General features: G+C 37.4%; 1 protein-coding gene across 2 annotated transcripts in view; it reads left to right on the top strand.

The window, feature by feature from the left end:
* The window catches only part of CDK19 (cyclin dependent kinase 19), a 125,191-nt gene that overhangs the window by 73,064 nt on the left and 30,483 nt on the right, over nt 1–21,644 (top strand). For both annotated transcript variants that reach the window (XM_069851714.1, XM_069851715.1), the window contains 2 exons: nt 16,970–17,027; nt 18,433–18,564. In XM_069851714.1, coding sequence (XP_069707815.1) covers nt 16,970–17,027; nt 18,433–18,564 — 190 coding nt within the window. The remainder of the gene's footprint in view (nt 1–16,969; nt 17,028–18,432; nt 18,565–21,644) is intronic.

Raw genomic sequence — 21,644 nt, 5'->3', positions numbered from 1 at the left:
AGATGCTAACTTCTCTTGCTCTTCAGGGTGAAGTACATAGGAACACTCTAAACATCTGCATTAACTGTTGAAATAGTTGAACTAAATTGTGTTAAACTTCTTTGCTCTTCTGAGTGGTCTGAAACCTGAGTTATGCTCGATTTGGCTGTGCCAGTGTGAGGTGGTATTGCCTTAGAATGCCCATCCCTCTGCTGCTCCAGAGACGATGCTGGGTACCAAGCAGTATGTGATGAGAGTGTGCTTCTCCGCGATGACTGTCCCAGCCTGCAGTCCCAGTGCAAATATTTTGCCTTTGACAAAGGTATGTTTTTTTCTGATGAGGTGCAAAAGTAGGATGGAGGGCTGTCTGCTCTCTGGGTGATTATCTGCAGTGGAGAGACAGCGTGGACTGCTAGAGGCAAAGGATGTTTTTCTTGGTGCACGTGACTTGGAACCTTTCTTCAGTATTTAGGTGGTTTTTATTTAATTTAGTTGAAAAACTTAAACTAAAGTGGAGGGTATGGCTACACAAACAAGTTACAGCAACACAGTCTAGGGTGTGGATTTACTCTGCAGTAGTTGCTCTGTAGTAACTGCTCACCTGCATGTTTTTATCCTCCAGAAAATGCGTAGTCCTTTGATATCTCACTCCTTAATGAGTGAGATAAAATTTCCTAACGTACCATCATTAAAACTGGACAGCTAATGCATTAATTTCCCAGTGCCTTACGTTGTTTCTGAGGATGATTTCATTAAAATGCTGGTAACTGGAATGTCCATATAATAATGACTTTGTGGTATTTTTTTATGACTAGTACCTATATGTTCAATTGATAAAAAAATTCAGCCTTTTGGGTACAGTCCTCCTACACAGTATGTCTAGTTTGTCTCTAGTATGCAAAAACCACTTCAGTCTTACAAAAAAATAGTGTTCAGAATTGTGTTAGTATCTCTTTTCATCTTGTTAGTATCACATTTCAGATTGTCAAATGAGTTTATAGCTTTGGGTTTTTTAATAGTAGGGACATAAGTCATTAAATCTGTATTTAAGCTATTATTGCCTCTAATAAAGTTTCCCTGGACTTTCACCCTGGTCATAAGTTTGTAACGTGACTGTTTTCAAAATGAGTGTTGTAACTATAGAGAAAAATTTCAGCTGAAGGGCGTAGCATATACAAAACATGGGACAGAGTACCAGGGAGTGCTCTGATGGGATGATATGTTGTGAAAGCTGGGGATTTTCTCAAAGGTATTTCATTGCACAGTAGGCTTTCAAAAGTCATAATCTGATTTTGAGAAACAGGAGTTAGGTGCCTGGGCTATTTATACAGCTTGATAAAAGAAAATAAGAATTCCCACAGGGAATTTATTTGTGTTTTAAACACTTAAAGCTTTGTGAACCTCCAAGGACTTACTGGCAACATCACCAGGGAGGTAAATCATAAACCTTGAGCACTAAAACCATAAATATTTTCCCTAGTAAATTGGGGTGCATTTGCTGTAGCGAGAAGAGTCATGTCTGTCTTTGAAACTGTACTATTAGTTTGGAGTTATTTAATCCAAAGAAAATTAAAAAATGAGGATAACTTGACCTGCTACACTTTAACATGCTCGTGTTTTTGACATGAATCACAGAGCATTTCTCAGGAATTGGAGGTATCACATAGCCGCTTCATGTCAATGCAAGTTGCCTTTCATTTTTAAAAAGGGCATAATTGTTGAATGGAAAAATATAATTAGTTCTGAACTATGTGAGATTTCATTTTTGGCACGTAGCTCCTTCTTCACCACTCTTATTCTCTCTTTTCTTTCTTGACACAAATCTTTCATTTGTTTCCAACTTCATGCTCCTCTGCCCACGTTCCCATATCTGTTGATCTGCCTTTTGACACCTCTTTAACATTAACATTACTCATACAACCTTGACTCAGCTTTGCCTTTCCTGAAATACTCATCTTCATCTTTACAACCTTAATTATTGCACATGCCTTTGGTCTTTGCAACTTTGAGCTCTGCAGCATCTGGGACAGGTAGAATGCTATGTTTCATACCTTGACTAACAGGGAAAAGCTCACTGTTTCCAGATGGAGTGACCCTCTTTTATTTTAATGTCTTGTTAGAAGTGCCATACTCATTCAGGAACTTCCTAGACTCATTAAAACCTAAGGTTCTCTAGATTCTGAAGTTGGTAAAGGTCCCTGCTGCTGGTGATTCTGCCTCAGAAATGATTTTGAGACTCGCTTTCTTAAGGCTTGTGACTCCTGAAACAGCATTTGTATGCTTCCCCACTCAAAACTACGTGTACAAATCTTCTGTCCCTATGCCTTCTAGCTTTTAACTGTCTGAAGTGGCTTTAAGGGTGAATAGTGTGATCATGATCATGTATGTTTGTATGTTGAATCCACTACAGTCAATAGTTCTCATGTCTTAGCTTATGTCTGATTCTTGTCAAGCATTTGGAGATTATTGGGAAAATCCTTTATGAAATAAAAGGAGATTTTTTTTCAGTTTGGGGTTCGGCAGGATGGTTTTTTTTAACAGCAGATCCCTTTTTGTCCTTACACTAAAAAAACCCCAACAAAACAAAAAAGCCCCACCAAGCAATAAAATTTATCCTTCCAGAAATGTTTGTATTATTTATATTACTGGAAGTATGTATTATTGACTAAGAGTTTTTTGGAGTTGTCAAGAAGGACCTGGGGGTGTTGCTTAGCAGCTGCCTGAATATGAGCCGGCAGTGTACCCAAGTGGCCAAAAAGGCCAGTGGCATCCTGGCCTTTATCAGAAAGATAAAGCAGCAGGGCCAGGGAAGTGATTCTGCCCTTGTACTCTGGGCTGGTGAGGCCACGCCTCAAATAGCGTGTTCAGTTTCGCACCCCTCAATACAAGAAGAACATTGAGGTCCTGGAGTGTGTCAAGAGAAGGGCAAGAAAGCTGGTGAATGGACTGGAGAACATGTCTTACAAGAAGCAGATGAGGGAACTGGGATTGTTTAGCCTGGAGAAAAGGAGGTTGAGGGGAGACCTTATTGCTGTCTACAGCTACCTGAAAGGAGGTTGTAGAGAGAAGGGACCTAGTCTCTTCTCCCAAGTGACAAGCGATAGGACCAGAGGAAATGGCTTCAAGTTGTGCCTGGGGAGGATAGGTCGGATATTAGGAAACATTTCTTCACCGGAAGGATTATCAGTCACTGGCAGCGGCTGCCCAAGGTGGTTGAGTCACCGTCACTGGAGGTATTTAGAAGACAGGTAGACGAGGCGCTCAGGGACACGGTTTAGTAGTGGACAGGTGCGGTTGGACTCAGTGATCTCAGAGGTCTTTTCCAGCCAAACGGTTTTATGAAATGGTTCAGCTGCAGACTTCAGTCCAGAATCTGCCTTGATTGGTGACTGGTTGATTGATTAAGCTTTTTATAGTTTGTGCTGAGTACTGGGTTTAGGCATTCTAAGCCATTAATTGTGTAATATCATGTAGAAGAACTACAGTACAGCAAGCTTCAGTTGGATATGTAAGAGAGGTCTTGATGCTTACTACGGAACTATTATAATTGCAAATAATATGCTTGGTTAAATTTTTCCAAGATTACTTAATGATTTTTTTTGTTTCATGCTGCCTATGTTGTTTGGAAAGACCCTAATCTTCAAAAGTGGTTAACAATTAGACTCCCACACCTTGTCCTAAGTTAGATACCTGAAATATTTAAGCACCACTTGTTTATATCCTGCCAGGAATTGCTTTTTCGGTTGCATTAATGAGGACAAGTAATACTAATACCTAAAGTATTTGTTCACGAAAGCATCTGTTAACATAATTTTCTTTTGATGCATTTTTATTAGGCAGTAAAATAAAAATGAAGTTACTAGCAATATACTATAGAAACTTTTACAATCTGAAATGCCATTTAAAGCAGTACGTTACACTAAATATTGTAAAACAAATATATTTAATGCACTTATTCCCCCCCAGAAACTCTTGTACACTTCTGAAGAAAGGAAATGACTTGCCTCTTGTGTAAATGATTCTGACGTTGCTTTCATTGCTTGTTCCAACATATATTTTTCTTCTGTTTTACATTCATAAATCAAGATGGTTTTAGAACATGTTACTATTTTACTAGGTACGATGCAGGTTTTAATAAATTGTAGTAATTTCTGTGAATGCTTCAAGTCGCTGTATCAAATACACTCAATACGAATGTTCTTCTTTATCTTACTTCGGTTACTTTAAATTTGTGGGCTGGAGAGCTACCATAAATATTATGGAATTCTTGGTGGAAAAATCAACACTTTCACAAAATGTCATTGCCTCAGTCTCATGTTGACTTTTGTAAACACAGTAAGAAATCGGGGCAGGCAGAAAAACTCATTAATATAGAGATATTTCTGCAGTGTTTTGTTACTGTTTAGTTACCCTATGTGTAGTCTCTAAACTGAGGAACCTCTTCATCTGAGAGTTGCAGGCCAGAGTATAAGCGCGTTAGGAATGGTTGGACTTGGTGATCTAAGAGGTCTTTTCCAACCCAGTGATTCTATGATTCTGTGATTCTTGAAGACAATTTTTATTGTGAGTGCAAGTGAAAAAACGTATGAAGTTGAAACTCCTTAGCTAGTCTACCTGCCTGTTGGCATACTTTTACCAGCACTATACTGTGGCAAGTAAAATGTAACTTGCTCCTTTTCATGAAGGAATGAATGTGCTTAGTGCTTACTACAAGATACCACATGATAAGAGTGTGCTCATGGCATTTACCTATACGTTAGCAGAGGAGCTGAGAACTGACACCTTCACTTAGCCTGATGAATTTATTCTTCTAGCTGCACAAATTTGAGGCTACTCAAAAATACCTGTAGAAAATACTAAAAACGTAACCAGGACTGTTTAACAGATGTACATATGAACCAGTTTTAAGTGGGATCTTGCACCTCGTTCATGCTGTTGACAAGTGCTAAGCCTACTACATTTGGTTGTTGAAGCAAGTGTAGGATGGGTCCATGTTTTTCTCGCTGGTACTGAAGTGCTGTGTGAGCTCTTTGTGGCCAGGGTTTTTTGGCTGAAGAATAGGATGCCTGAAGTCTTGTGAAATTTTTACCTTCAAACATTGTCCCTTTGCTAGTGAGATATTCATAGGTGGAAAGGAGGGACCAGTGTTCACAGCTCTATTCCAGCGTACTTTACCTCAGTATCTGCGGAATCTGAGTTTTGGAGGTGCTGATTTGAAATGAACAGCTGCAAATTATTCTGCAGAAAGACAGACACTTATGGATAAGGAAATGATGTTTTCCTGAGTGAAAAGCTGGAAGCGATTAGAAACAGTTATGGGTAAGGAAAAATGATTCTTGTGCCCATGACGGCAGGGTACGTTACAGTACTTGCTGCCTTGTCTTGGGCTGTGACTGCTGATATTAAAACACAAATTACAAATGCCATTCTACAAGGTGAAACTGCCTTATGTTAAAAACACCAACATTTAAAATAAATATTTATCAAGCTATGTAAATACCATGTGTCTTAGAAACCAAAATATTTCTCTTTTCGAAGAGGAAGAAACTGAACTGTATTGGACTGTACATCCAGCAGCTAAGTTACTGGGATAAGTGCTTGAGACTCTTGAAAGATATTTTGTGGTCTCTCTAACTTTTTAATTGCATATTAAATAGGAACTCTATAGGTCAGTCTTTGCTTGAAAGAATCTCTCTGGTTACCGTTCTCCAAATTCTCTCCCTCCCTGGCACCAAATGCCTGAAGCCTCTCTGTGCAGTTGCTGTTTCTTCCCTATACAACGTGCACTGCTCTGCATTCACTCCTGTGCCCTGTTACTGTACTGGCCTCACTGACTTGAGCTCTCTGGAGCAAGAGCCATTTGTTCAGTAATTTACCCATTCTGCCCTTTGTGTACAAGAAGGGTTGCATAAATGAACTTGAATAGGGTGGTTTTGTAGGCAGCGTTCATTCATGTTTGGAATTGCAGTATTCTAGATCCATAACTTTCAGTTTATGGTTGTTAACAAAAGTACATCCTGGATTCAAATGCCTTAGGTTTGTTCCTGCCTGGCCTGTTAGAAAATTATCTTGAATTGTTGGAAAATCTGTTTAAGCACGTATGACTTTTAATTTAGCTAATTGTCTTGATAAGAATTATCTTGATAAGAAAGTTTCAGATTGTTTTGAGATGCTGATAATTCTGAATTAGTGTTGATTTAAGCACGAGGTCTTCAATTCTTTAATCAAATCTAGACCTTCTTAAACCTTTGTTGTCAGACTGGGCTTATACAGCAGTGAAGACTGGAGCTTATGCTAAAGAGGGAGATTATAAATATTTGAATGCCAGCTGAACATTATGCTCCTCTCCTTAGCATTTACTGATGAAATGAGCAGAAAGGGAATGCAGTACTCTTCTAAATTTTGTGGAGAGTGCTTACATTAAAAATACTTGGTATTGAAAAACATTATAAAGTTATCATTAACCTATGCACATTCAGATGTTCTACTTAATATCTCTTAATCTCATTTATGTGTGGGAGTATCTTAAAGTGTCAGGTAAATTTCTTTCAGGCTTCCGAAAACAAGTAGAAATATTCTGAGTTTGTCTCTAAACATACTCTTTGGTGCCTCTGCTTAACTTTTTCTTCTACATGAGAATAGCCTAGAAAGGCTTAAGAGGATCATCGTATTGTGTTGTGTTTTTACTAACTTTATAATATTGAAGTCTAGTACTGAATACTAGTATGGTAATGTATCCAAAAATGTTTTGCTACTTTTCCTGTTAGATTCACCACCTCATAATATCTCATTAGTGCCTTTGGATCCAAAGAAACAAGCACAGCTCCAGCCATGACAGAGCAAATCAAACATAAGAGCAGGGACAGAGCACCCCAGCTCCTCAGGAGCCCTGCTTTAAGGGGCACAGTTGTGCAGCTGTGGACTGCATGATGCAGGACAGCTCTTGAGATGATGTAGGGATTCTGCTCTCCTTTAAAATCTTGTTAACGTTATGAACAATTGTGCTTCTAAGTAACAGTGGAAATATGATATTGAGCAATTGTGACCATGGTTGTGGTGTGCCCCGGAAGACCACACCTACTGGTTACTTTTAAAACTCCACATCTGCTTGTTCAGATGGAGATATCCCGAGACAATCTCCAAGTAGGAGAATCTGTATCATCCAACTTTATGATACAAGACTGGGTTTGGAATATAACCGTTGCTAAAGAACCTGGCCATTAGTGCTCAGCTTCTTAAAAATCTGAGCCTGAATGGACCTGAGGATCCCCCAGAAGTCGGGAGTAAGGGAAATAGCTTTGGTGTGAACTAACTGAGAGGTGGAGAGAGATTTTATCTGGGACCTAAGACGAGTGGAGTGATGATGATAAACTAGGGAAAGTGCTTCTGTTATGATGGATTTTAAAGACTGTTTTGTGCAACTTCGTTTGTAATGAATGTGTCAGCTGAGCAGTGGTCCTCTGTGCATTCACTCACTTTCATGTCAGTTGCTTTTTTCCACTGTAAGCCATGTGAGATTCTGCTGCCTCAACTGATGCATTAGTAAGTAGTCTAGAACATGGTAACTGGATGATGAGTCTGTGACCTTATGGTCCACTGGACTGTTAAGTCCCAATTAGTACCACTGTTGGCCTGAAAGCTTGTATTAGGGTGATAAAATTTCTTCCTAAAGACTGAACACTGATGGGCTGGACAAACCACGGTGAGAAAATAACACGTAAATTGTCCCTGCAAGTACTGAAAGCCAAGAGTTTGCTTCAAGAAGATACTCTGAGAAGGATTACAGAAAGATTAGGGTTACGCTGTAAATTATTTCCACATGAAAGAGGGGTTGATGTTATAGTATAACAGACACTGAAATCAATAGTATAAAATGATTTTTTCTAGTCTAAAGACTCAGCATGAAAGAAGTGGAGAGGAGCTAATGGGTCCTAATCTTCTTTTCCCTTGAGATTATAAACCTTGTGAAAGAGCATATATGATAAGTGTATAAATAATGTAGCTTAATGCTGCAAAATAATGCATGTATTAAACTGATGAGCTAATTGAACTATATGAAATATTATTAGACATGAACCTTAGATGGTTAAAATCCTGTAAAACTTAATGTATGTATCACTTTTCTAAATCATACCAAAAGTTTATACCCTAAAATAATAACAGAAAAGATGTATTTTGTCGTTCTGAATCCCTTAAGCTGTATTCCTGTGTCTGTGTGCAGAGAAAATGGGACTCTTAAGACCCACGCAACATGGAACGAACCTCTTTAGATAACAATGCTGCTTTTTTCTAGTTCCTTTCTTCCTTTGAAGTTTCAGTTGAAGGACTTTTAGTATTTCAGCCTAATTCTATCAGTCTAAGCTGTCCAAACAGGAGCTGCTTTGTAATAAAAATGGTTTACATTTATATCTGTTTTTTGCTAGAATATTATTTATTGCAGCCAGAAAAGCTTTGTTAGTTCTTTGAATGTACCAGACTTTCAGGGGAATATAAGTATTGGAGTTTTACTGCCAAAGATACTTCGTGGAAGGCAATTAACAAAATGTTTTATGACAGTGTCAGCAGTCTCAATTTCAGTCATTTGTCCTTTGATTGGATAGAGGCTTCATCCTCCTGTCTTAATAACCCCACTAAACCGAGAGGAGTAGTCAAAATATAGTGTAAAACAAATACCAGGATTTGGCAGTGATGGAATTTAGTGCTGCAACTGAAAGAATTACCAGATGTAGCAATTATGGTACCTAATTTTCATGCTGCTGTAACAGAAATAAAGTAATGCAAATGAGGACAGAGTTCCAACAACAGGAACAGGTGAGAATCTCAGTCTCATTTCCCCCTCTTCTGAAACTCTAGTCCCAAGGTTAGTACAGTTATAGGCTTTCTCAGGTTAGCGTTGTGTCAGACAAACTCTTAATGTTTGCCTCTTAAAAGGTGAAGAAAGTGGTAGTGTTTGTAATGTTTCTTCTCACTTTATTTGTCCTCGGGTAGTTATTCTGAGTAAAGATTGTGTGTGAATAATGTCTAATAAGGACTTGACAGCACAAATGATTAGGCTTGGCTTGACTTACAGTATTCTGGGGCATTCAGCATCTCCTGAAGCCCCAACAGAAGATGATTTTGACTGTACTTTTATGGAATGAAACGTGTTTCTCCATTTCCTCCTGTAATTTATTAAAAAGCAGAATGTTCTTCCAAATTATTTCTGCGTTCAGTCTCTTTTCTGTTCCCATGCACAATGGGCCTGCACATCTTCACTGCTAAGAAGTGGGGTAGTAGAGGTTGAGCAGTCTCTCCTGTGCTTTCCTTGGTGCCCCAAAAGAGCTCCGACAAGGTCTAAATACCAGGACCGGGATAATTGCTGAGTAATTGCTGGGATTTTGCTAGAGCGTGTACTGTAAAGTGTTGAAAATCCCAGGGACAATGTGAGTTCAGTGTATGATTTAAACATTTGCTTTATGACATTTTATTTTTCATTGATAATTTATGATCGTATTTTTCTCCTCATTTTCACTTCTACCTTCATTGTTCTTCTCAAGGTTGCGTGTAACATTTTAAGTTCAAATCTGCTATTGCAGCACTAGTACCAGCAGAATGCTTTGGATAATGTCGCATAGCAACATAAAATCTAAAAACATTTGTGTCAAATGTTGTGGCATTCTCCTAATGTGAGGGGTTTTTTATTCTTTTTTCACTTGAACTGCATTGTCATTGATTGGGGTGAAACCACTGGTACACTAGTGCATTGTGAAGATTGTTATAGAAGCAATGTTCGGCATCCAAAGTTGTCTGCAGTTTTCATTTTTGTCTTGCAGTAATTTAATGCTCTGTCAGCTATAAGAAACATGAAATAAATGGTGTGTGAAAGGAAGACTGTTTCATTCCTAAACTTTTAAATAGCCCAGAATTGTATTATCCTCTTGTGATTACTCTTATTTCATGTTTCCCTTGTGTTTGTAGTCCATTTTCTGGTGACATAACTGCAACTGTTATCCATTGATTATCCAGGGAGTAGAATTTGGTGAATAGTCTTTTTCTGTTTCAGCAATGATCAGGCACCTTAGGTTTATGAATTAAATGTCTTTTCTTGCAATTGCCTAAGCAACCATTACTTCAAATGGATTTTGAAGCAGAGCATTCTCATGAGGAACATGAATATTCTGGCCATTGCAGGGGCGTACCTGGGCAGGGCTGAGGGGAGTGAATGTAGAGAATTGATGTCAGTTGAGGTACATGCTTAATTGCCTCTTGAGAACATCCAGCCTGTGAAAAATGAAGTCAAACTAAGAATTGAATACTTTACCTGCCAATGATTCTATTATAATGAGGGTGGTTATATTTATATGAGCGTAACTTGCATAGAACATACTAGGTAGCTTGTCTATGTATGTTTATATGTGATTTGGTTAAAATTAAGGGAGGGAAATGGTAAAATAAATGTGTTAAGTGTTTTCCAGAGTCTTGACTTGTGGGCTGACTGTCTCAAATATGCGATTCCAGTGTCAAACACGTAGCTATGTAACTGTTTAGCTGGAGGTGCAGTAGGAGGATCAGCAGGATGCTGCCTTTGCAGTGTGGGCTTTAACTGCCTAATGAGAGGTTATAGAAAAAGTAGAATCATTTTAAGAGGTATGCAGAAGAAGGGACACAGGCACACATTTTCCCCAAGAGATACTTTGATTAGGTGATGGGAAACAATTTTTTGTCATGAGAGCGGTCAGACAGTGCAAGGGGTTGCCCACCAGGAAGGCTGAGGAACCTCTGTCCTTGGAGAATTGCAGCTCCCTTGCTTATGACACTTGGCAACCTGACGCAGCTTCAAAGTCAGCTCCTTCTTTGAAGGTGGCCCTGTTTTGAGCAGGGTGATGTCCCTGCTTTGAGTGCTCGATGACTTCCAGAAGTCCCATCCACCCCAAAGCATTGTGTGATTTTTACTGATCCTCTTAAAGAGTATCCATAGTCATGGGCTGGTTTAAATCAGTCTATAATAAAGCCTGCAGACTCGCATCTTTAGTGTTGTTGTAGGCTAAATAATCTTAAGTTTATTTCAGTTTATCTTTCTAATATGTGCAGCTCTATGGTTGCACTGTAGGCATAGTTCTAGTACTTTGGCTTTGCTTTTGCTTTCTATGCATAGAGTTTTATAAGAACACAAACATAAATAGATTTGATAGCAAGCTTTGATATGAAAACAATACATTTCCCCTCTCAACATGTAACTGCTACAGGCACAAAATGTTTTTAACCAAAATCTTTTATCTAAGGCATTTCTTCTGGGTGGTTTGTTCCCATTTCTAGCTATATACCATCAGTCCCAGGGCTTGAGGTAAATTCTGCACTTCTGATTGCTATTAGAATTTTTAGTATCTGGAATTAATGATTATTTTGACCATATAGGTTCATCAGCTCTGAAATATGTAAGTCCCTAACAAACTCCGACACTGTGGTTTATGATACAATATCCAGTTTTCATACCTCAGTATTATGCAAAATATTTTTTTTCCTCTCAAACAATGATGTACACTTTCATGTCTTTGAGTTCTGTGGATGTGTCACTCTTATTTTTATAAAAAGGAGTGGAGATAAAATAATTGTTACCACGTATGTATTATTATTATATTAATAAGTATGTTTATCTGTATTAGATTTAGTTTTCTACACACTACAAATACATTTGTAAATGTTGTTGTCACTGATGTTGTTCTGATGATAATCAAATGCATTTTTTAATTGAAAGATAACAGGCTGGTGACACTTGGCTGTAAAATTATGTGTCCACATTTGTTTGTGTTTTATTTTTCTATCGCACAATAACTTTTGGACTGATGTCTTTTTTTAAAAAAAATTAGCTATAAATGCCTCTATGCTGCTCTTTGCTTCCTGTGTTTCCATGTATTTACTTAATGTGTTTGCCACTAGGTTTTTCCTCCCTTCTAGAGCTAAAAAAATTTTGATTTTATTTGGATGATGTATTATTTCAAAGCATTTTGCATACTTTATCATTTTGCTGCCTTTTTGGATCACGTACTGTAGTGATCAGCTTTATATTTGTCTCTACTTAATTTGATATCTGTAGAAACATTATTGATTTGAACAAAATCGTAAGTATATTGGTGAGATTTGTTAGTGCTGTTGCTTTATGAGGGCAATAAATTTAAGAGTGAAAAAGCATTAGAAGAAAATTGCAAAAAATGTAATGAAATACGGGGATTTTTTTTCTTTTTTTTCTTTTTGTTTTTTTTTTGAGTTAAGGATAACAGTTGAAAAAAAATTCCCAGTATTGGAAGACTGTTGACCAAATGGTTTTCTAAAAAAGGAGAGGCAAGTAGCGATAACAAATCTTCTATAGGATTTTCTATATATGGAAGCAATGCAAATGGAAGAGGAAATGATTTGGAGGTTTGCAGTACATAACAAAATTATTTTAGAACTGTTTTTTTTTAATCTTGCATTAATTAGATTAATTGTTATCAAAAGCACTAGTACCAGTATATTGATCGGAAGACAAAGTCTGGGTTTGGATAGAGTTGACTTAAAGCAGGGAAGTGCCTGCATGTCATTGTGAGGAGAGCAAAAGCTTTGTTTGCAGGTTTCTGTGAACAGTCTGCAACTCCCTCTTAATCTTCAATTTAATGGTCTTTTGAGTAGTGCCTCAGGAGTGGAATACTCATCTCATTTAGGACCTGTGTCCTTTGTAGAGCAGTGTGCTAAAAGCCAAGACGGAGTCATTGTTACTTTCGGGTTTGGCATGTGATTTGAAATCTCATCTGTATGTTAACACTGTGCTGTTTGCAATTACTTTTTTTAAATAATTGAGACTTGAAAAGACCTCCTCACAAACCATTTTCTTTAATTGTAGGGGAGGGCTTTTATCTAATAGACTTGCAATATCATTTACAATAGAAGCCTCTTAGTTTCAGATTATTCTTTGTCCTGTGATACATTCCAAAAGGGAAACACATTTGTTTGGGTATAAACAATGAAGAATGGTGTATGGAAAGTGGTATGTCCCTATGGACATTTTCTCACAGGAATATAGTTCTGCACCAGATCTCTTAAGAATTGTCTCTTAAGAATTGTGAGGAGTTAACAACAATAACTACTAAAATGAAAGTATTGCCATGTATTGTTAGGCTGTTGTTCCTGTTTTGACCCGTTATGCTCTTTTAAAACCATAGATGGTTTCTTTTCCTTCAGCCTTTATTCTAATGTACTGTCTAAATATTTAAATAGTAAGCATATTGATTAAGATAACATTGATGTGCATATGAGTCCCATTCGTGATACTTCTATTATTTATGAAAACATACTTGTTAGCCAGACATTTTCATCTCTCCCACCAGGATCCATTAATTGCTTTATTCCCACTCTCCCACTGATTTAGAAAAGTAAATACATTATCCATGCTTATTACTTGTAAAAAAAAGCCCCTATTAAGTTATTGTTCTCTACATCCCTTTTTGTCGCTATTTCAGGTTTATGCTCCATCTGTTTGTTGTTTTGACCTTGCTCTTTACACAAATGTTTTTTAGACAGTCAAACCTTAACTACATTTCTCAGGAGGGATTTCTCTGTTCATTTTTTATATCTGATCTTAAATGTGAGACTCCTAACTCTTACTGTTTCTGTTGTTTCTATAGCAACTAGATAGGTGGAGATGCAGCAGCATCGCTTTGCTTCCCAGCTGGTGTTTTGTGTTCTCAGCAAGGGGAGAGTTTGAGGGAAACAGAGAGGGTGTTAATTGGGATATAACTGTCTCTGAAGTGTAGTTACCTCACCCTTTACTAAGGAGTTAATAATTTTAAGCAGGGCTTGTCAAACTTAATTGAATAAAATTCTGTCCTCTCAGAAGGACACATGATTTACTCTAAGTATGTGTTAGGGTTTAGTCTCTTAGCTGCTTGAACCTTTGTGTTTTCTTCTACCTGAAACTCCATTTTCTTCATCACGTGGACAGAGTAAGGTGCTTCTAACTTGCATGTGGCCAGAACATACATAGAATCATGGAATAGTTTGAGTTGGAAGGGACCTTAAAGATCATACAGTTCCAACTCCCCTGCCATGGGCAGGGACACCTCCTGCTGAACTTAGAAAGTTCTTATCTTTTTAGGAATTTGCTTGTGTGGGAAATAAGCAGAAAGTTTAGGTGTGTTCTCCTTCTCACTTAAGGAACAGGTTTGAATGAGGACTTGTCACCTCACAGGAGGCTGCCACGATACAAACTGTTACTGAGACAGCGGTCTGCAGGTCAGTGGGGATCCTGCAGGCATCAGGCTGCCATCTATGAAATGTCTGTTATCTCCATGTTGGGGCCTCAGGAGAAGCACTTGCTCAACTGTTTCACACTATTCCTTTCCTTTTCACTCTCTCCCCCTCCCACCCCCAGCAACTCTCTGAGAGATTCATAAGAGCCAATGGGTATGTAATCTGGTAAGTTTATAAATCAGCATACTTCTCTGCCCGCTGTCCAAGCACTGTTCTGATCCTTAGTGGATTAAATACTAATACAGATTTAACATCTCTTCTTAACGTTCTGGCTTAGCAGTACATAAATAGACAAGTTCCTTGCTTCCATATATTCTAACCTAGTGTATCCTCTGTATGTATAGGGCCACTAAGTTGTTTTGGGATTTGGGGTGTCTTTCTGAGGCTGAGGGAGCTAGGGCTGTTCAGCCTCAAGAAGAGGAGGCTCAAGGTGGATCTTACCAATGTATATACCCACCTGATGAGCGCGAGTGAAGGAAACCGACACAGACTCTTCTTGGTGCTATCCAGTGACAGGACAAGAGGCAATGGGTGTACACTGAATGAATGAAGAAACATTTTTTTGCTGCGAGTGTGCTCAAATACTGGAAGAGGTTTCATAGAGAGGCTGTGGAGTCTCCATCCCTGGAGATGTTGAATACCCAATTGGACTCAGGCCTGAGCAATCTGCTGTAGTTTACTCTGCTTTGAGCAGGGGGTTGGACTTGATCTCCAGGGCCCTTGCCAACCTGAACTATTCTGCGAATATTGTGTTTTATATCAGCAGAAAAAATAGTACTTTGCTGTATGAAGAAATTGCTGCTCCAAGAACCTTTTCGTGTTATAGGTAAAATATGAATCTTATGACATGTTTTGTTTTGAGAATCCTGTTGTATCTGCTTTGATTTTAAATGTCATCTAAGTACATCTAGTGTTCACGAGTTTATCACTTACAACATAATTCTTCTATAGAAATCAGCACAGTAACTAAATTTTAATCAGCTGTGTTCACTTAAATAAATGTGTTTTATCATGCTTCAAATGCAACCCTGAATGTGAAAGGTCTGTTGAAGTGTTCTTGATTTATACTCACCTCTCAATCAAGTTTGCAAGGCAGGATTTTAGGGAAGAATTCCAACAAGGAGTTTTTTCTCTCTTGGGATGATTTTGGCTATGTGATTTCTAACAGAGTAAAGGGTAGTGTGAACTTGCACGCTTCCCTTGCTTCCTGGTTTCTGAATATGCAGAGTGGGATTGTTCTGTTTTTCAGAATATTCAGTTCGGGATAATACATAAATGTAAACCCAGACTTTGACCAGTTGCCTTGAAGTGTTTCATTATCATTAAATATTAGCTAAGATCAAGCATAGTTTTTCTTTCCTAGATCTGCTGGTGAGCATTTTGTCAAGATCAATTAAAATAGCTATAGCATTCTTCAAGAAGGGATTGCATAATCACTTTTGAAAGGTTCCACAAATATGTCAGAAAATGAGAAGTTGGGGATGGTGTTGAGATTAAAAAAGGAGCAGTAAAAGAGGCAATGGCATTTGGAGCAGGGTTGGGAGATGAGGCTGTGGCTGGAGCCAGGGAAGAAGCAATGAGGGTGCTGTGGGAAGGGAGACCAGCTTCATGAGGGGAAGGAGAAAGAATAGGTCAGGTAGTGCTTTTTTATTGTGATTTTGAGCCAAGTTATAACAGTAACCTTAGTTTAAGTGTCTTATTTCAGAGTAATAATGGCAATTGTTAGGAACTGAGAAATTAGGTGAGATTCTGATGTTGGCTTTCTGGACATCACTTTCAGAATCCTGCTCGAGCAGACCTCTTCAGGCGTTAGAGATTTTGAATAGGATTAATGTTCAGAAAAACCTTCCAGAAATTCTGCTTTGTAGCTTTGTTATGCATCTCTTCATTCAAATCTCTTAATGATTTCAATCTTGTTTACTTCTTTGCAGCTGTTCACACAATAGGGGAAAAGCTTCCAAGGAATGACTGTTGATGTCTGAGGGAACCTAGATCCTAATTGCAGAACAATTGCTGTGATGTCATGTGCAGTTTTATATGGTGTTCACAAGTGGCTGGGTACAAACAACTGCAGATTGCACAAAGTGCCCATGAAGGTTTTGTTCTGCTTATAAAGCTGCTGTCTACACTGTCTAAACCTTGTGGATGTAGCTTTCTGTGTATACTCCTGTTTTAAGTGAATTCACATAGCATGAAATAAATTTACTTTGTTGAAAAAAACGCTTTTGCCAATGTGGCTTTTATCATTCATACAATAAAAACAAGTACAACTCTAAAAATGCGGTTATGTATGATGGTAACAAAAGCAACTCTCGTCTGTACATTTACATACCAAGATTTGGCATCATTTTCAGTAAGTTATGCTAGCAAAAGTAGTTCTTGCTGGATCATTGATGTGTAGCATAAATGTTAGGCTGGTATAAAATTTTTCTTTACAAGAATATCTCACTGATGAACATGATAATTCTGGTAAAAATGGAAATGCAAATTTAATTAAAGACTGCATTTCTTACTGTGAAATGTCAAAGTACTTTACTGTTTTTCTAATTGTGAAATTGTTGACTAAAGATAAAAGCTAAATGTCTGCTGAACATAAAGGTATGCTAATTTTAGACTTGTAAGGGTATTTAAAAATGTGTTAATTATAAAATAAGAGTTCGTATTTTCATTATTCTCAAAGATAATAATCAAAGGCTGGTCAACAGAATATTCTGCTTTTGTTTTCCAGAAACCAGCAAACATTCTGGTAATGGGTGAGGGTCCCGAAAGAGGAAGAGTCAAAATAGGTAAACATTTTGAGAAAATTTCATTCGACAGCTAAGGAATTATTTTAAAAAACATCTATCTTCAGTGTAAGATAGAAATAAATCTTTGTTAGTGAGTGTATGTCTGCATTTTAAATCTCATTGAGTGAGTTTACAAGCTTAAGAGATTCCAAACATATTATTAGACATTTATAAAACTTGCCAAGGATATGTGGTGAGATAAAAGCATCTGTAAGAAACAAGAAATTAGAACACATAGAACAGTGGCTATGGCCAGGGTTCTTTTGACTTCTACTATGATTAGTTAGCATAATATTGTTACTTAGAAATTGTATTTGTTATTAATTATTTTATATAAATAATATTCATGTCCATGTGTGTAGATCTCTAAAGATTTGCTATGCCAAAGCTGATTCAGCATCGATGTAACTGTGATGGTCTTTATCCAGAGTTCTGTTATCTGTTCTGATCATAAACCTTAGTCAAGTGGATATAAACTTCTTTTAATAAAGCATGTGACAATGATCAAGGAAGAAGTAATATACTGGAGCCTCTTCTATTTGTTGGCTTTTGCTGTATTTGAAAATGTTTAGCTAACCATTTTTTATTCACGTGCTTGTGTTAGTATAAGTAACTGCAAGAAAATTATATTTGGCATTTCATAACTTCAGAAGAGGAAAAATTTAGGTAAAGTTGCATAACAGGTTTCAGACCTGGATTAAAATGTGTGGTTTTGAATATGCACCTAAATTTATACTTCACCATCTAGCATTTCGTAATGTTACTTACAAGGTTGTTTCTAGACAGAATTTTTGAATTGTATAAAAGGAATGCTTACATTTAAAGTGCACCTCTATGACAGTGTATGCTCACTGATTTCATGAATTGCCAGTTAAACCTTTTTCCTGATTTTCTAGTTAATTCCTCCAAATCAAATAGGATGCATACTTTGAAGAATAGTGTTATGCTAACAATCTAGACTGCAGTCATTCTGGTTTTACACTTTTGGTAAATATATAGCAGTCACAAGAGCTCACAGTTTTGTGAATGTATATAAAAATAAAAGTAAAAAATGTACATTAGAGACCTACTACTACTGGCTTTAACTAGGTTTCTGTTACAGTTCTGTTTAAATAAACAGGCACCTGTGTTATGTGAGGTTTTAAATGATGAAAATGCTTAAGAATTCAAATGTCATCCTTCATAGTCTTATAAATTAAGTAAATGGGATTTAGATAAATTTGGCCCAGTATTGTTATGAGTAACTTGTTGCTGTCCTAGAAACTTTGATTTGTAAGTTTTAATGTTTTTGAGCTTTCGTTATAATAGCTTTTTGGCAATTTTATTAAATTCTGATCTATTTGCATTACAATTTTAAATGCTGGGTTTTTTCCCTCTTTCCTCCACCTTCTCCTTCCCCCTCCAGCCGATATGGGTTTTGCAAGATTATTCAACTCACCTTTGAAGCCATTGGCCGACCTGGATCCAGTTGTGGTGACATTCTGGTACAGAGCTCCAGAGCTGTTACTTGGAGCCAGACATTACACCAAGGCCATTGGTAAGTTAAGTTCTGTGTAAGAAAGAGATTAACCTTTAAGTTCTGTAAAGGAGGGTAGCCTTGCGGTAGATATTATGGTCAAGGGACCAGATAGTTTTTTTTCCCCTGAAATAGCAGCAGATTTCCTTAGAAGGTTAATCCGGATTGAAACTTCGAGGACTGTGTTTTTACTTTTCAATATGAGTTAAGGGTAATGTTAGACTTAAGGGTGTTACTTATTTTGGATTTTTTAAAATAAAAATACTCTTTGCATTGGTTTATATGATTTTCTGATATGGGCCCAGAAATCTTGTAAATCTTCAAAAGGCAAAGATCTACGGCTGCTAAAGTAGTGTAGTTCTAGGGTGCTTCATGCCCCTGTGAAGCATGTTGGTTGATAAGGAGAAGAATGGTCTTCTATGCTGTCTGTGGTTTGCAGATTGATTGTTCCTCTCCTATTTATTCTCCATGATGCTGTGGAGTTTGTTCACCTCCTCTTACAGTTCCTCTCACTGGTGACTCATTGCCCCAACCAGGGTCTCCCACGATGACACCAGTGTCACTCTGCAGTCTGAGTCCTGCGTGGCAGCACCCTCCCTCTGATGCTCTTTCTGCACATGGTTGTGGCACAGTCCCAGGTTGTCCAAAGCGGACTTCTTAGAGCCTGCTTCACTTCTCCCACTATGCAGAGCGGGATACTAACATTAGTCTGTTTGCTGCACATTGTGGTGGGTCAAAACAGTTACTAGAAGTGTTTAAAGACAATACTAACAGGATTACCTTTTTTTACAATTGTAAACTAGATGCTTAAACTGCCCTGACTGTGTTGATTTTGTGCAACATGGATGAGAGTGGGCCAGATTCCTGGGTGACCTGCATGTGTGGTAGTGGGAAGTTCCCTTAGCTGACTGTTCCCTGGTTTTGATAGATAGCATATTGTTTGCAGATTTAGGTGAGTGATATGTAGGATTATCTCAGGATATCTCTTTGGAGAATGAATTAGTACAATGCCATTGTTTTTTTTTAATTATGTCATAAATTACTTAGTTCTTGCCTTGAGGGTTCTGTAGTCTACAGACAAGGAGTCCCTGTGAAACTTCAGAGGGTGTTGCTGCTTCAGTGAGATCTGGTTTTGCTAGTAGTTTATTATATCTGAGGCTTTTATTTCCTGTATCAGACCCACACCAGTGAATCCCCAGGAGGGGCATGAACGGGTCATCTAGTATCTGGTGGGTAGTGCTGCGGGCACTCAAAACAGGGCAGCAAGGTAAAAACTGCAGAAATGAAAGCAAGGAAAACTGCAAAGTCAGGTTTGTAGGCTGACTGAAGGATCAGAGGAGCATGCAACTGAAGAGAAGAGAGTAAGAGGTACATGGAGGTGATCTGTGTGCAGCTTTAAGGCAAAGGGAAGAAGTGAGAAACAAAACGACAGTGTTGATGTTCATGCACTTTGAGTCCAGGCTTGTATTTTGCTTCTAGCATTATGTGCACTTAAAAAAAAGGCAATCATAATGAACTAAGCATGCTAGCGAGAACTTAACTTGAATGCTAATGTTTTTGGCAACTCTTAAAGTATGCTCTTAAATCTCTGTGCAAGAAGTAGGATTTTAACTTCACCTTATATTACATAATTCTCAGGAGCCCGAATATATCATGTTTAGTAATAACTCATAAATTACATAAGATTCTCACTTAACTGATGTTTACTTGGAAATAATCATTTAGAAGAAGGGTGATTAGATATAGCAATTTATGAAAAAGGAAATGACAGGCTGTTTGGTATAGCTGCTTATTTTCTGTAGGTACTTTTTTATAATACATAATTCTGTATAACTACTAAATATCAATAAAATCAGGCTAGAAGCAATGTCATGCCAGCTTTAGTCTATTCTCTTCTATTTTGTCATTGTGAAAAATACTTTTGTTTGAATTTACTAGGAATGCATTGTCATCAGTTCTCTACTGCAACACGTTGAATTTTGTCCAGTGGTTGCTACATGATTCAAATGTTTGCTTAGGTTTTTACTGGCTTAGTCTTGATTTTATTTTTTTAACTGTATTTTCTACATTATGTATGTAATAGTCTGTTCATTATCTTAGCTTCACATATAATGTTAATTAGCAGCAGTGTATTCATAGTATCCTGGATATGGTCTATTATAGTGTCCAATTTGGTTTTGTTCTTGTAATAAAGACTTTGAGTATGCTTGCTTGAATATAAATAGTTCTCATACGAGATCAAAGAATGAAATTGAAATCTAAGTTTTATCTTGATTTTTGTCTTTTTTTTCTGGACCTCATCTTAGTTACATTTTGTGGGTTCAACTTTGGGGAAAACGTGGACTAAACACAATCTGTCTGGAAAGATCGATGTATTACACAGAACAATATATAAGCATATTTTATTATTTTAGAGGTAGTTTTTCAGTGACGTTTTCTACTTTATTTAATTTGTCCCTTCATGCTAATGAAATATTCTACTTTTTATTCACTTGCAGAACAAATAGTAGTTCATCACGTGTAAAACATCATGATTTAAAGGGGTACAGGAGTCAGGAAAATACTGTTGCTGAAAAACAGAAATAGCTTTTGCTTTCTGCATGTTAAAAGTATAGTAAAAAGCCCATGTTAGAGTTTCATAGGAATAATATTTAGTTTCCTGAACTGTGAATGTTTATAATCTTAGCCCTACTTGTTAATAAAGTTTCCTATATAATCTGCTACTGTATTTACAAGCAACTAACTTACCAGATGAGTGCAAATTGGGAAAGTGGTGGTGTAGAAGCCAAAGGTCACTTTCTATTCTGTTACCACAATATAAATCTGTACTATATTTATTGTAGCCTGTGGAAGTTGGTCTGCGTTTCAAACACTATAATTTGAAAGCAGAATCTGTTCCCATGGTGTTCATCAGATCCTAGCACTCCAGCAAAGAAGCAAGACGTGAATAAAAGTAATGCGAACAAGCTTGAGGTGAAACCAAGTGACTGGGAAAATGTAAAATGCTTGTGATTATGGAAACCTTTATAAAATGACTGAATTTCTAGAAAGTCTCCAGCACAGCAGAAAATGCCTTTGTACTCCAAATACTTAAAAAACAA

The sequence above is a fragment of the Phaenicophaeus curvirostris genome, chromosome 2 (assembly GCF_032191515.1).
Source record: "Phaenicophaeus curvirostris isolate KB17595 chromosome 2, BPBGC_Pcur_1.0, whole genome shotgun sequence".
In the NCBI taxonomy this organism is placed as follows: Eukaryota; Metazoa; Chordata; class Aves; order Cuculiformes; family Cuculidae; genus Phaenicophaeus; species Phaenicophaeus curvirostris.
Note: the sequence above shows the minus strand (reverse complement) of the source record. Positions and strands in the feature narration are given on the sequence as shown.